Genomic DNA, 15147 nt, shown 5'->3' on the forward strand with positions numbered 1-15147 from the left:
TATTTATAAAGTGTATTTATATAAATTATATTTGTTCTTTTTCATATTATATAAATAAAAATATTATTTATTTTAATCCAACCCCAATTAAATAAATTATATACATATTCATACACACATATATATATGTAAATATATTTAAAAGAGACATGATTTGACAATGAACAATACTTTTTGTTTTTCATTTTTTTTCTCTTTATATCTTTACGTAACATATCAAAATAAATTAAAAATAAAACGAAAGAAATGCGATTTAGTGGAAATTCGAGGTTTTAACAGTCCGCCCTCGCAATTCTCAATTCTTACCTCCGCCATGAACCCACAAAATCCGCCACCGCGACAGTTGCCGCCGCCGCCACAGCCCCAGCCCGCCGCCACAGTCGTCCCTTCTCAGTACCTAAACCCACCGCCATCACCCTCCCTTTCCGCCGCCCTCTCCAATCTCACCCCCCTTCTCCACCTCGCCAACACCACCCTCCAGTCTCTCCCCACTGCCACTGCCACCGTCTCTGCTTCTCCTACCCTCCTCCCCTGCCCTTTCAACCCTAACCACCGTCTCCCTCCTTCATCCCTCTTCTCTCACTACCTTAATTGCCCTTCTCCTGTCTCTCTATCCCACACTTTCCACTATCCCCTCACACTCCACTCATGCGCCACCACCCCTTCTGCTGCCGCTTCCTTCCCCACCACCTCCTCCGATCTCTGCGTCTCTCTCGAAAGTTACATTGGTTATAATTCTCCACCCAACAATTTCTTTTACCAAAACTGTCCCGGTCCTGTCACTCCTTCAGTTCAACCGCCTCCCCTGCTCAATTTACCTAGGGAGTTGTATATCGAGTGTGCCGACTATAATCAAGACTCTTCCCACCAAAAAGCTGTGGGTTTTTCCGTCGACTTTGTTAGGTTTCTTCCATCAGAGATTTGGGCAATTCGTAGTGAAATTGAAGCGTGGGGTGGCAGTATCCCATCTTTGTATTCTTCTAGAATTTTGCGTGCGATTATGAGGTTGAAAGATTTTAAGTTGTTCCATTTATATGAGTGGATTGTTGCGAATTCTCCTCGATATGGAGTAATTATTGATTTTGCCATGAGGGATCATGTGGTTTTGTTGGTTAGGTTGTGTTTGAAGTTGATTGTTAGGGAGGCTTTTGGGTTGGCGGGTGTTACATTTATTGATAAAGAATTGAAATTGGAGGGGAATGAATTATCAGGATTGAGCAATCGGAATTTTGAGTGCCCCACTTTAGTGAAAATGGTGATGTGGTTAGCTTCGCAGTTCCGTATATTGTATGGTGAAGTTAACGGGAACTTTTTTGCAGTTGATGTGTTAAAAGAGTGCATATCAGAATCTGCATTGTGTGCTTCATTGTTTCGTTTAGAGCGAAAAGATGCTGAATCGAGTGATTTTCAGAAAGTTGATGGTGAGGTGGAAGAGCCGGTGCAAAGTATTACATTGATTGATGGCACCAGGAGAGATGAAGGAGAGAACATAAAAGGTGTGACAGTTGGAAACAGCACAGTTCTTATCTCCCAAGTGGCAGCAGCTGTAGCAGCATTGCATGAACGATCATTGATTGAAGAAAAAATTAAGGCGTTACGTAATTCACGGCCATTGTCTGCATATCAACGGTATTGTTCCATTGCTTCTGGTCAAGTGAATTCTTAGTTACTGTTAAGCACCCGATAATACTTATTTTCATGGTAGCATAACTTACGATATAGTACTTAAATGAATATCTACATATATTATAAATGTGTGTCTACATACTTGCAGTTAATCAATTTTGACATATGACCTTTTGTGCTGTTTTTCCAGTACTAGAGAAGCACATGATCATGAAAAAGTCATAATGTTTTGTCGAGACGTGAACTATACTTTTATGGTCAAAGGACCCCGCTACTTCAAAATCTTGAATATGGAGAGAAATTTATTTTTACTAGCATTGCAAATTGCTCAACCTTGTGGAAGCTCAGATAGTTTATTAGTTTCTGTCTAAGTATGATGCTTAGTAAATGCTCTTATGCTTTCTATATGTTCTTGTTTTTCCTTGTCATTTTTTACGGGGAATTTGGTGAGATATGGAGGCATTTTGTTGGTATATTTATGCAGTAATTTGGAGCATGCATACATGTCCAAGATAGCTGATGAGGAAAGGCAAAAACGTCCAGACTATAGACCTATAATTGAACATGACGGGTTTCTTCGGCAGAGGTCAGGTAATCAGGTAATTTCTTGATTTCTTTACAACTATATGGTATGTGTCCACAAGATATCATCTATCTGGCCTTCCTTTATCACTTTTAGCAAATATTAGCAGTATACATCAAACAAAATAGGAATGAAGTGGTGTATAACAAGAAAAGTGAGGAAATTTGTAGCTCATTTTCCTTTGAATAGCTCTCCCCCTCTTGTTGAGCAATACCTGTGTATTTTTTAAATATTGAGATACTAGATTTTTGTTGTAATTTAATGTCAGATACAGCTTTCTAGTGCAATGTACAATGATACCTCTGTGGCTATGTGATCATGTAGGATGGCAATAAAGCAAAGACCAGGGAGGAATTATTAGCTGAGGAAAGAGATTACAAACGTCGGAGGATGTCATACCGTGGAAAGAAATTGAAGCGAAATACTTTAGAGGTAAGATTTTTATGTTTAAGATATTTTGTCCTTTTAGTTTTGTATTTTTGGTATAATAATCCTTAATTTCCTTCAATTCTAAACTGTCAAAGCTTCATCTAAAAGTGAACCTTCTTAATCATCTCTGGCGTGAAGAAGATATTCTGGAAAATAATTTGAATATAAGAATTTTTTGTTGTGGGTTAAAACAAGTGTATATGTTAAACTGTTACATACTGGTTTTAGAAAGGGAATGAATATTATATGTCAGCCCAACAATTACAGAATTACTAAGTCAGCTGATGTTGTTTGCTTATTTTTCTTAGTAGTATATACTGTTTCTATTCACTTCACTTGATATTAATACCATAAAATTGGAGTTTGTGGTAATGGAGAAATGCTGTGTCTTTAGTAAGCAAATTAAGGTACCAGCTACATTTGCAACTGAAGAGAGTTTGTTTCTTTGCTTGTTGAATCAGTTGTTTTCATCTTGTAGCTCATGCTAAGAAACTCTGATCTGATTCTGTCCCGACTGCAACTTTGTATTGTATGCTTGAACCCGAACCTGATCCTGAATCTGGTCATTTATGTTTGTGGCATGGTTACTATTGGTTAGTTTGGCCCAAAGTAGCTAAGACATCAAGTTGAAGTTGTAATTGTCAAAACCTGATTATAATTTGAACCTAGCTGCTTGTAGGAGCCATTTGAAGCTTCAAACCCCAGAAAGAGTTTGGTACTATTTGTTCAGTCATATTAGTTTGCTTTAACAATTATGTAGATTGCTACAACGGGTTCCAAAATATGCTGCACTTACTACTGTACCAATTCCCAGGCTTAGTAAACTTGTTGCTGTTGGAGCCCTTTGAAGCCTCAGACCTCAGAAAGAGTTATGTAGCCAGAATTGAATGCACTAACAATATTTTGAAATGTTGACAGTCATATTAGTTTGTTTTCACAATTACATGGATTTCTAAATACTGGACTGCACTTACTAATATACCAATTCCCATTGCCTGGACCGACTCAGTAACTTTGTATGTTCCAAGTAAATGAAAGCTGATATATTACCAGATGAGATCTGCAGTTCAGCTATGTATTTCAATCTAGCACTGGAATAATATTTACTTCGACATCATATTTAATTTGTCTGCTTCAGTTACTTATCCTGTCTTTCCAGGAAGTAGACTTGATATTACGTTCCCACAAGATATATGCTAGATAGAAGTTGTTGATTCAAGTGCTATGTTATAAACTGCTGAAAATATCCTCTCCTTGTCATTGTTTATTATTTATTAGATTTCGCAGAGTTATTTGTGCTAGGCATACCTATCATAGGGCTAAGGCACCTACTGTATCTCTACTTTGTGTCTAATCAAAGGAGTTGGAGTGGTTTAGTGGCATTTCCTCCCCTTTAATCATGATTCTGTCAATTTTTTCACTGGTCTGATTGATAAATTGCTTCAGAGAATGGAGCTCATTTTCTCTTCTATTGCCTTAAGGTGATGAGGGATATCATAGAGGAATTTATGGAGGAAATCAAGCAAGCTGGAGGTGTTGATGGCACGTCAAAAGCTGCGGAAGAAATGGGAGCTTTGACATCTGATAATTTGAATACAGGTTCACGTGCTGCTGGTGTTTCGGGAACTTCTCAGATACCCGAAGAGATTAGAGGCCAATCACTTGATTACAGGAAGGACTCACACGCTCGTCATGATTCAAAAAAATGCGAGGATGATATCCATCGGCTAAGGCGAGATTCTAGTTGGGATCATAGGCGTCAAGATCTAAATAAAAGTGTTGGGAGGGTGAGACATGACAAAGATGATAATTACAGAAGCTGGGATGGAAGGCAAAGCGGCAGCGACTCAAGAGAGCGGATGGATGGTAGAGAAAATCAAGAATTTGTTGAGGCCCTTGGAGAAGGTTATTCACGAAGATCACGCAAGAGACGGAGCGAGTCCCGGGAACGAGATCATCATAAAATAAGCAGAGATGAGCATGAGTTTAATAATCATAAAAGAGAAAGAGACCAGCGTGAGAGAACTAGTCGTAAAAGAGAGAGATATGAAGATAATCGGGAGCGTGAGGACAGAGGGAGAAGCAAAACAGAGCGTGCTAGTCGACACAGAGATGAAGATGGGGGGTATCTAGATAGAAGGAAAAGCAAAACAAACAGGAGTAGTAGTTCTCGTCTTGAACTGCAGGATTTTGATGATCGATATGATCCTGCAGAGTCTCGTGATTTTTATGAGGATGATTTCTGATCTTTGCAGAAGGTTTTACTAATTGGGATTTGGGTTGCCGAAGTAGGTGATGGATTTACATTTGTGGCATGTGAGCTTTTCTCATAAAGACAGTTTTGCCAAAAGCTGGTGTACGCCAACTCATGGTAAGTTCCCTTGGCCACAGTTTCCCCAAAATTCTTTTGTTCTGGAGTAACATTTTTAGTAAGCCTGTTCTGTGGTTCTGTTTGTTCACTGAATGTGGCAGCGAGCAGTCATGCAGATGTTTGCATATATCCACCGTCTGTATCCTCCTCTGTATCCTTCTCGAAAGTTTCTTATTCTTTTGGTTCCACTGCTGTGTTTACTTCCTTTTCTTCTTGACATTCTCCATTTTATAGGAAAATATAAAGTAATAATTAGTTCTTTATGTTGCTTTTGGTTTATTTAATGTTAACAGACACTTCTGAATGATCTTTCAAGCTTTAACTGACAAAAAACCTTTAATTTTAGATTGTTCAGGTATTTAGATGACTCATCATCATAAGTTTTACCTAGACTAATCGATCTTCTATTTCATTCCACTTTAGTGACCGAGCTTCAATTGTTTTCTATTGCTGCTGTGTATTGATCATGACGGTGGTACGATTCTCTCTGTTACTTAGGCATTTGCTGTAATGTAGTTGGCGTATGATTGTATCAATGCTTCTTTAACATGTCAGTCTGCTCAAGTCATGGGGTGTTTTACCTTAACAAAGGGATCAAATTAACCTTGACATTCAGGTATTTTGTAGTCTAATAGCAGGGTACCACTCAAGAGGAAACATATCATTTTCTCATGTACTTCTAATTAGAAACAGTGAGAATCAATAAGTTTCTTTGGTTCCATAGCTATCATTTCTCAGCCTTGTAGTTCTGAATTGACAACAAGCTGTCATCATTTGAGACAACATACACTATAGATATTGGTCAGGATCTCTAATGTTTTTTTATGCGTATGCTATTTATTTATTTTCCCCCCAGCTGCTTTGTATGCATTGTGGTTCTGAGGTGGATCCTTTGCTTCTACTTGCATGTTTGCAGACCGGAAGTTTTGACGGATAAGAAGACCCTTGTGGAGCTGGACAAGGATCTGCCTTGTTATACTGCTGTATCCTGATTGTACTCCCTTATTATTAGAATCTTCCATCTTTGTTATACATCCTGTGATTTTAGCTACATTTAGCCACTTGTGGCACTTCCTTACTGGGTCACGCACTTATTGGATATTTGGCACTTGGTTTTGCTTTCATGGATTGATTATGGTACTTTGTGCTAGAATTGAATTTAGTCTGGTAGTGAACATGTGTAAAAAACATGAAAAGAGTAATTGCAAAATACAAATTTTACATGATTTGGAAAATTTTTCTACGTCCAGTCCACGGTTGTTCATGATTGGTTTTTATATTGGCCTCATCCATTAACTCCTCATACTTGGGTGCTGGTAAAGTATCCTAAAATTACAACAAAGGGTTGTTGAACCTAGTTGTAACTTGTAATGTTGGGGTAGATTTCACACCCGGACGTTAAAAACTGGCAAATTCTTCAGTATTTTCACTGCAGAGTGGAATTACTTGCACCAGAAAGGGGTAGTTGCTTTTTACAGCAAACCGAAAGTCTGAAAGTATCATTGATGGTAAGAGAGTTATGACTACCCAGTACTTGTAATTTGAACTACATCATAAGATTGCTTATTTTAGTACTTGTTTATAAGTAGACAAGTAGCACTAAAAGTTAGGCTTTTGAAATTTGAAGAGGGGCCACAGAATGATGTTGCTACCTACATCTCAAGCATTGTTATTAAATGTCAACTTCTATTCTGCCGTGTGGTTAATGGCTTTCTTCAATAACTTTTCTCACCAAATATTTCCTATTCAAGTGGTCTTTAAAGTTTGTATTTCAAATTTTTTTCTCTTGGGGGTTAAATGGTTCGAGTTTGATTAAATTATGTAATTATTGAAAGGATGCTTAAATATATTATATATCCACTTCGCCCTTCTTGTTTCCTTTTAAAGAAAAATTTGGAGAAATTATAAAGAAACCTGAGGAGGTGAAAATTTCTTTCCGATGCTTTTAATCCATAAAAAATAATAAATTTATAATTTATCGACCATAGTATTTTAGCCAGGTCGGCACAAAAGATAAATGAAATGTAACAGAGAGTAACACAAAAAATAAATGAAATATAATATAGAGTAACAGGACGGGCTAATTCTTGAATGAATGTTAAAAATAAAAGGTAGTGATAATTTTTCAAATAATGGAATAGCATTTATATTTATTTAAATTTCTGGGAAGCTCATTATAATATAAGCTGCAAAAATATGAGGAGCTATATTGAAAATCAAATGACAATTGGCTCATTACAACCATTAATGCACTAGTCCATCTACTCTAAACATGATACTTCATCTTATATTCTTCTTTATTCACACAACACGTATATAAAATTCACTTGGTCTATATATTCAAGAAAATATTTTATACACGTGATGTGATGTGACCACACAATATAAAGTAAAATATATGATATGATGAAATACCAATTTAAAATAGAAGATTCAGACTGCGGAAAAATGACTACTAAGTTCTCTAGATATCTATGTGATGAGTGAAACAGCTTCATTCACTATATCACAAACTAGAGACGGATTACTCCACACTTGATCAGACTCATGCCGCACAAGGAGGAACCATGCATCTCGAAAAGAATCCCAGCATCTTTTTCTGCACGCAAACGGGGAAACTTATCGATCAGACATAACATCTCTACTCGAAAGTAGCTCTATTTTCATCAATGACAAGCTGTGTTTGTTCTCAAATTTTCGTTATCTAAAACATAGCAAAAAATATCTTGAATGTTTGCATGTATCTTTGCTGGACGCACAGTTTTGTGTGTGTCCTCTGAACTTATCTTTATTTATCTTGTACTAATATATATGCTCGTGAGTTTTTATGTCATAAAGACAACATTGTTCTTCTGGCTTCTTTGTCCTAGAGGAGATTTAGCACAAGTCTACAAGCTACAAGTACTCTTGTATTATCAGCTTATGAAGAATTCTTCTACAACCTCAAATCCAACCTTCTCCTGTCTCATACTTCCTAATCTTTTCTAATATAACAAGTTTAGAGATCGAAAGCGAACTTACTCGTTTGGAATTTTCGAGGAGCTCAGAAGGGATCTTGTACAGATCTTCGTCTACTGGTTTGACAGTGATTGAGGATTTTTGTTGGACGAGGTTTACTGATTTAGTACTTTGTTTCGAGTACTGCAGCTTCTGAGATGAGGGCCGAGTTCTTGGTTGTTCCATCAAATCCCGAACCTTAACTTGCTTCCTCTGCTCCTTGGACTGTGAATAACCTTTGTTGATTCCACTTGTCTGCAAATACGTTCCCTGAGACATTATATCTACAGACAATGAAATAACCCCATTGTTCTTCAAACAATTAAGACTAAGGAATTGTTTGTTGTTTCATTCACCATAATTTTCCTCTCTGAATTGTAACATAGTTGCAATGTGATTCATGTGCAGTTGAGAGTGATGAATCATATCATATATGTATGTGCATTTAACTTGTCTTATGATTAATTTGGTCTTAAATTTTAGACCGACAACTCATCTCAAATCGGACAGCAGATCATTGAATACACACTAGTACTCGATTACTCCTAGTCATGTATTCTCAAGTTGGAAATTGCAGTTAGGAAACATACAAGATGTATCAATCAAAGGGGAAAACGGATAAGCAATAGCTTTTAACAAGAATGGATTGCATTCGATGTTTGGACAAAGAATGCTGCAAGAAAAGAGACAACAAAAAATTACACTGCCCAAGAACAAAATGGTAAGAAGAGCAAGGGCTGTCAGCTTCACTACAACAGTTAAGAATCCCATCTTGAGAGAGAGAGAGAGAGAGAGGAGTGTAAATAAGCAAACCTTGCGTTGAGGAACAGCATAAACCCGGCGAGGCAGGGGTTTATCAAAACCAACAGTACCATAAAGATCACCAGCAGCAGCAGCAGCAGCGCCGCCCCAAGAGGCACAGCATTCTCCAGAACAGCTACAGCGGAGCAGCCCCGCCTGCCTGGCGCACTCAAAGTACTGTGTTATCGGCAGCTGATTCGCAGTTTCCCAGTCGCCAAATGCTGGGATTTGACCACTCTTCCGGCAGTATTCCTGCAAGCAACAAACCAAAATCCAAACCATGCAAGAACCAATAGTCAAGTTTCTGCGTCATGAAAAACCAGACTTGCACAGCTAATAATCTACAACAAAAAAGAAGCTGAATTGATATTGAAGAATCAAGATTTGTGAGACTCACTGTAGCCATGAGCTCTTGAAGAGATGAAATGTGAGACAGAGACAGAAAGAGAGAGAGAGAGAGAAGGAAACAAAAGAGTAAGGAGAAAGGGTATTAATATATGTAATGTGAGTGGGGGTGAGTGATTCTTGTTTTTTCTCCACCGGCAGTGGTCTGGATGTGAGGTGCTGCTTGCTTGCTTCAAACTTCACTCATCTCTCTCTCTCTCTCTCTCTCTCTCTCTCTATATATATATATATATATATACACACGAATGAATGTTGAAAAGTGAAAATTTTGGCAGAGTAAAGTTGAAGAAAAAACACTCAGCTCAGCTCCTCCAAGATCAGAATTCTTGACTAATTAACTGTCAAAAGTCATACACTGATTCCGTTTTCCTACTGACAGGTGACCCTAATTTCAACACTTAGTCAAAGGACAAAAAACAGTAGGTAAGATGGGGGAGCAGATTGAATTTTTCATTTTAATTAACATATATATAGAGAGAGAATAATGATATGTACCGGAAGTTTTGATTCATGATAGAAGATATTGTTATGTTTTTATCCCAAAATTTATGAGCTTAGCATATTTGGTATCATATCATAAAAAGTTGTCGCACATTTGATCGAATATGATAAAATATTGATTAATTTTTAGTCCCAAATACTAAAATTTTTTAGACTAAATATGAAAAGCCCGTACGTTATGGGATCAAAAGTACAACACACTCTATCGTGTGGGATCAAAAGTGTAATTTTTTCTTATATTTTAAAAATAGAGATAATTTATATAAATAATGTTAATATTTTTTGACGAGCGTATGTATAATTTTTCTGAATATATTAAGTGTATAAAGACAGCATAATATATTTTATTTAGAAAAAAATACACTCGAATTTGAAATAGAAAATATAAATAAGAAGAGAATAAGAGGGTGAGAGTGAAGTGTGAAGTGAGGTAATTGAAGTCAAACAAAAAGGTTGGACTTTAGTGTGAATTAATTGTTTAGTAATGTGTGTTTGTGTGTGTTGACAAATGTAAAAAGGACACTTCTTTCTTAGTTGGTTCTCAATAAGAGTGCACATTTGGAAGCACACAAAAACTTTACCTATTTTAGTATTTTCTCATTACTCTCATCACTTCCTCAATTTTTTTTAGGGATAACTGTAGTCTTATTTTTTAAAATTTAATATAATTATACGTAAATTTTTTTATAATTTGATAAATTATATCTAACACTTATAAGATTTGATCGGGTATAACAAATAAATCTTTTTATTAGTCAAAACTCATTGAATTTGTGGATATTAACAAAAAATTGATGGAAATTGCTATTTATCATAGATTGATTTATTGTAGGTCAAATATTTTTTTCTTTGATTAAACTACCTTTATAACTGTAAAAATATACCTTTTTACATGCATTAATGCGTGAAAACATATGATGATAATTCGACTATAAAAAGATTTATTTAAGTTTCAATAAATCAGTAATAAGTTAATTGGGGGTAAATCTAGATTTTTTTTTAATTTTTTTTATTAATAATCAGCAAATTCGGTGAATTTTGACTAATTAATTGACTTATTTGTTAGACGAAAGCAAACCTCAGGGGTGCTAGATGTAATTTTTCAAATTATAGGAGATCTATATATAATTACACAAACCTCAGAGGAAGTGAGTGTAATTATCTTTTTTCTTTATATATATATATATTTCAATTTTTAAAAAATAAAGTTTTTTTTTACTTTTTAAAATCCTATAATTTTTTGAAGTAATTATGTGTAATTATAATGTTTGAATTATCATTTTTTATTCTTATTTTTCTAGGGAATATATATTTTTACGACGAGATTACCTTTTTAGTTCTATGAAATAGGGGTCCAATATTTTTACTATTCTACTTCACATAATTTTTAAAATGATATCAAAATTTAAAAAATTTAACACATTTAGTCATCTGTTTTATGTGATTTTCAAAATATTCCAAAATTAAAAAATTCAACATATTAGTCCTACATCCAAGTTTTTGTAAAAAATGTAGATGTGTGCAATGCCCGTGTCCATTAGTTGTATGGAAAGTCAAGCTAACGAACACACATATTGCATGTGTTATTGCAGTCTATTCTTTTTAACGAAAAGTTGGATGTTGGACTAAATGTATCGATTTTTTTTTAATTTAGAATTATTCTAAAAATCATAAAATAGAGGACTAAAATATGTCAAGTTTTTCAATTATAAGACCGTTTTAAAAATTTTATAAAATAAAGAACTAAAAGTGTTGAATCCCCTATTTTATGGGACTAAAAATATAATTTTACCTATTTTTTAAATTGTTATTGATAATTATGTATTGAATCAAATTACTCGGATAAACAAGAATGTGAATTATGTATTTTTTAAATTGTTATTGATAATTATGTATTTCCCAAGAAGTTTTTATATTTTTTATTTTTTCATTTTAAACCTTAAGTATTTTATTACATCAAGATTTGTTTTATTAATTAATGTATAAAGGGCATATCTGTTTTAGTTGTTACTTAGAATGTAATGTGAAATATCTGATAATAGAATTTTATTTTTCAAAAAGTATTCTATTGTTTAATAGTTATAATTTAATTAAATCATACCATTTTAACTATTTCCAACCACAACAAAATTACAAAAAAGTATATAATTTCACCATTTTCAACTACCATTAACAATCAAGGCATAAATGACTAAAGTAAAAAAAAGGAAAAAAAATATTTGCAAATAATTATTCACTTTTCTTGTAATTATTTCAGAGAAAACCAATTTTGAGAAAAAAAAGAAAAAGAAGGGATCATTATATTTTCCCTGACCTACAATCTATTTACACAAATTATTCATATTTTTAAAGAATTATATATATATATAAATAAATCAATATCATCTACATAAGTCATCCGTACATTTTGAGAAATTACACATATACCCTCCAAAAAAATCAATAACATTGCACAAATTTTTTTTATTTTTTAATTATCAGGAATGATTTATGTAATTACATAAAAAAATAAAATTAATTCATATAAATAAATTATAAATAAGAGGATATAAATATAATTATTCAAACGAGAAATATGATTTGGAAGGTGGGAATAGGATAGGGACAAGAGCGGAAAGTAATTGGGGGGAAAAGTCAACTTTTGAGGGACACAATAACAAGTGAAGGAAAAAGACAGCAGAGTTTGAATGTCAAACTCTAAAAAGTGTCGTCACCTTTTTGCCCCTTGATTTCCGCTGCAATGTACAGACAAAAACTATGCTATGGCGATGCCCCCCTCCCCCTTCCCTTTTCGAAATGGTAGACAAAAAACTCTTATCTTTATCCTCAATCTTTTTGTTTTTCTTGGGATACAAAAATTTATTACAACGGGCCAATATCCTATCCACCCATGTATGAACCATTCCCATGTTTTGTGTTCATGTCCCAAAGTATGAAAAAAAGGCTAAAAAAGAGCATAATATAAAAAAAGCCAAAGAGGGATCTAAGGCTATATGCGGTCCAAGATGGAAAAGATCTCAGCCCCAAACCCTTGGAAGGGACAATTTAGTGAAAAGGATGAAGAAGGTCCTTGCGGAAGGCCGAGAAAGGGTGTTGGCTTGGCAACCAAATCCCCACTCATATGTGACCCAACCTCAAGCGGACAACTCGGTGGAATGACAATCACCTTACCATGGAGGATACTCAAGAATTTAGGAACAACTTTTGGCCTATAACAACTGCCCTCTAGGAATTTGGGAAGCTATATTCCAATAAAGAGTCCTATTGACATGGAGGATACGTCTTGAACGGTCAAGGACCCAAACTTGAGGTTTCCTCTGATAGTGGGAGTCTATCTCCTAACAACCACATTACTGAGTCCTAACGGGATTGCACTCTCTTAGCTGGAAGGAGGCGAAAGTTATAAAAAGGACCTCCTCTCGTTGGTAAAAGGGTAAAGTTTTCTTAATACTCACATGCATAGAAACACTATTATGTGAACACAGTGGCACCAAATTATTTTCCTACATTACCTTTTTTTAGCTTATTTCTTATTCCTGTCATCATTTATTGATTTGAGCATTAGAGTGCTAATAGTTTTTTGCAATTCCCCTTTCCAAGGCTTGTGAAAAATTAGGCCCAAAGATCCTAAGTTGGAAGTACCTCAACAAGCAACCTTTTGCTCGTAGTAAGTGGCGCCATCTATGAATTACACAAAACTAAAACATGAGATTCATGGAAGCACCAAAAATTGAGATGGAGAAGCAGAAGGCTGTCGATAGGGTTGGAGATACCCAGGGCTTGTGGGTGGTATCGGGGGCACCCTGGCCCCTACTGGTCACAGATCGAAAGGCTTACCTAACCCTGCGGGCTCGTGGATTCGAACCACAACAACACTTTCTCAAACACTTCTTCTAGGAGGCTATTACTCATCCCATTGAAAATACTAAAACAAACGACTGCAGCAACAATACGCGCACAGATGGCAGTCATTCCCTAGGTGTCTCTAGCAACTCTCGCAGCCGCAAAGGCCCCTGCCCTAATTGTAGGAGATATCCTGGCAAATTTGCCTTAGGACCCCCCCACTCAAGGAAGAGATACCAATCCCCCAGCCACGAGGGGACGTCCCCAATCAATGGATAGCCTGCCTGGAGCATCTCAAATGAAGACTCCAAGATCTACAACATCTCGTCCTTGGAGCCCTTTGGAGGAGCAAAGGAGGTATCTCTTTCAGTGAGGAGGCCATGGTTGACGGGCTCCCTCTTAATTGTCAAACCCCAATCACAGAGGAGTACGGCGGGGCCACAAACTACAAATTAACTACTAATTTGTAAGAATTAGTAAGTCTCAAATTAACTACAAAATTAGTTATAGGGTATAATTCAAATATATAAAAATTCTAAGGAACTAAATTGGAATTTTGTAAAGTTTAAGGATTAAATTGTTTATGTTTAAGATATGAGGGGATCCTACAAAATTTATCAAACTATCAAAAAAAGAAAGAAAGAAAGAAAGAAAAGCAGCAAGGTGATAAGTGTCTTTGCCACTAATCCGTTTCAATTTTTGTTGGAATAATATGAAAGCAATACTAGATTGTAATGCTTAATTGTTTTAATATCCCTTTGAAGTTGAAAAGTAGCCAATCTCCAATATATGATACTCGATTAGGAAGTTAACTCACTTGCCATTTTTGAACTAATTTTATATTCATGTATATCAAGTAAGGTGGCAAAACGCAACCCTCAGAGTTGTCTGTAGCATTCCGAGCAAAAACATGAGCCTAACGTGTGTTAAGCTTTGGAGGTATAAATTTGAGTGTCTGCTTTATTCCTGCAATGCGCAACAACCTTAACCTCCTTAACATCCCCCCGCAAGTTGAACTTGGTGGCAAGGAAAACGAGTTCAACTTGGATTTCATAAACTGAAAACCTGAACTTGTTAGTGGCTTCTTTAGGATGTCTGCCACTTGACACTTTGCCCTGACATGAGTAGGAAGAACGAAATCTTCTTTAAACTTATCCCTTACACCCTGACAATCAATTTCAAGGTGTTTCGTCCTCTCATGAAAAAAGAGGATTAGTTGTTATGTTAACGGCTGTTTTGTTATCGCAGAACAGAGGGATAGGTTTGGAAATTGAAACTTTGAGATCTTGCAAAAGATAGTTAATCCAAATAAGTTCACAAATAGTGGAAGCTAGACTTTGATATTCTGCCTCTTTAGTCGACTTGGACACTGTTGCTTGCTTCTTCGTCTTCCAGGAAATAGGCTTGTTTCCTAGAAAAATGCAAAATCTAATTAATGACTTTCTAGTGTCCAAACATCCTGCCCAATTTGCATCACAAAATGCAGCTAGTTTTAAAATATTTGTTGAAGGAGAAAACAAACCTATGAGGGGCACCTTCTCAAATACTTCACTAAATGTACTGTTGTGTCCCATGGAGCTAGTAGGGCCGG

The 15147-nt window shown here is 35.6% G+C and overlaps 2 protein-coding genes across 6 annotated transcripts; one reads left to right on the top strand and one right to left on the bottom strand.

Moving 5' to 3' along the window:
* On the top strand, window positions 240-6158 carry LOC105161167 (U11/U12 small nuclear ribonucleoprotein 48 kDa protein). 4 transcript variants are annotated; one of them, XM_020693416.1, is made up of 7 exons: window positions 240-1629; window positions 2111-2225; window positions 2534-2641; window positions 4120-5009; window positions 5111-5160; window positions 5626-5810; window positions 5926-6158. In XM_020693416.1, exons 1-4 carry the CDS (start codon window positions 314-316, stop codon window positions 4882-4884), a joined length of 2304 nt encoding a protein of 767 aa, XP_020549075.1. In that variant the 5' UTR covers window positions 240-313; the 3' UTR covers window positions 4885-5009; window positions 5111-5160; window positions 5626-5810; window positions 5926-6158. The 4 variants fall into 4 exon arrangements, with proteins under 4 accessions (XP_020549075.1, XP_011077074.1, XP_011077077.1 ...); XM_011078772.2 differs by having other exon boundaries at window positions 5111-5810; XM_011078775.2 differs by lacking the exon at window positions 5626-5810 and having other exon boundaries at window positions 5111-5625.
* On the bottom strand, window positions 7263-9422 carry LOC105161168. 2 transcript variants are annotated; one of them, XM_011078777.2, is made up of 4 exons: window positions 9205-9422; window positions 8820-9059; window positions 8031-8261; window positions 7263-7608 (listed from the first exon to the last, which is right to left on the bottom strand). In XM_011078777.2, exons 1-4 carry the CDS (start codon window positions 9211-9213, stop codon window positions 7555-7557), a joined length of 534 nt encoding a protein of 177 aa, XP_011077079.1. In that variant the 5' UTR covers window positions 9214-9422; the 3' UTR covers window positions 7263-7554. The 2 variants fall into 2 exon arrangements, with proteins under 2 accessions (XP_011077079.1, XP_011077078.1); XM_011078776.2 differs by having other exon boundaries at window positions 8031-8276; window positions 9205-9419.

The sequence above is a fragment of the Sesamum indicum genome, linkage group LG4, assembly GCF_000512975.1.
Source record: "Sesamum indicum cultivar Zhongzhi No. 13 linkage group LG4, S_indicum_v1.0, whole genome shotgun sequence".
Classification (NCBI taxonomy): Eukaryota; Viridiplantae; Streptophyta; class Magnoliopsida; order Lamiales; family Pedaliaceae; genus Sesamum; species Sesamum indicum.

Coding starts and splice junctions, on each gene's coding strand:
- LOC105161167 (XM_011078772.2), top strand. CDS start 314: ATGAACCCACAAAATCCGCCACCGCGACAGTTGCCGCCGCCGCCACAG. Junction 2,226..2,533: donor GGCAGAGGTCAGGTAATCAG/GTAATTTCTTGA, acceptor GTGATCATGTAG/GATGGCAATAAAGCAAAGAC. Junction 2,642..4,119: donor TGAAGCGAAATACTTTAGAG/GTAAGATTTTTA, acceptor TATTGCCTTAAG/GTGATGAGGGATATCATAGA.
- LOC105161168 (XM_011078776.2), bottom strand. Junction 8,277..8,819: donor ATGCTGTTCCTCAACGCAAG/GTTTGCTTATTT, acceptor ATAATGTCTCAG/GGAACGTATTTGCAGACAAG. Junction 7,609..8,030: donor TCCTCGAAAATTCCAAACGA/GTAAGTTCGCTT, acceptor GTTTGCGTGCAG/AAAAAGATGCTGGGATTCTT.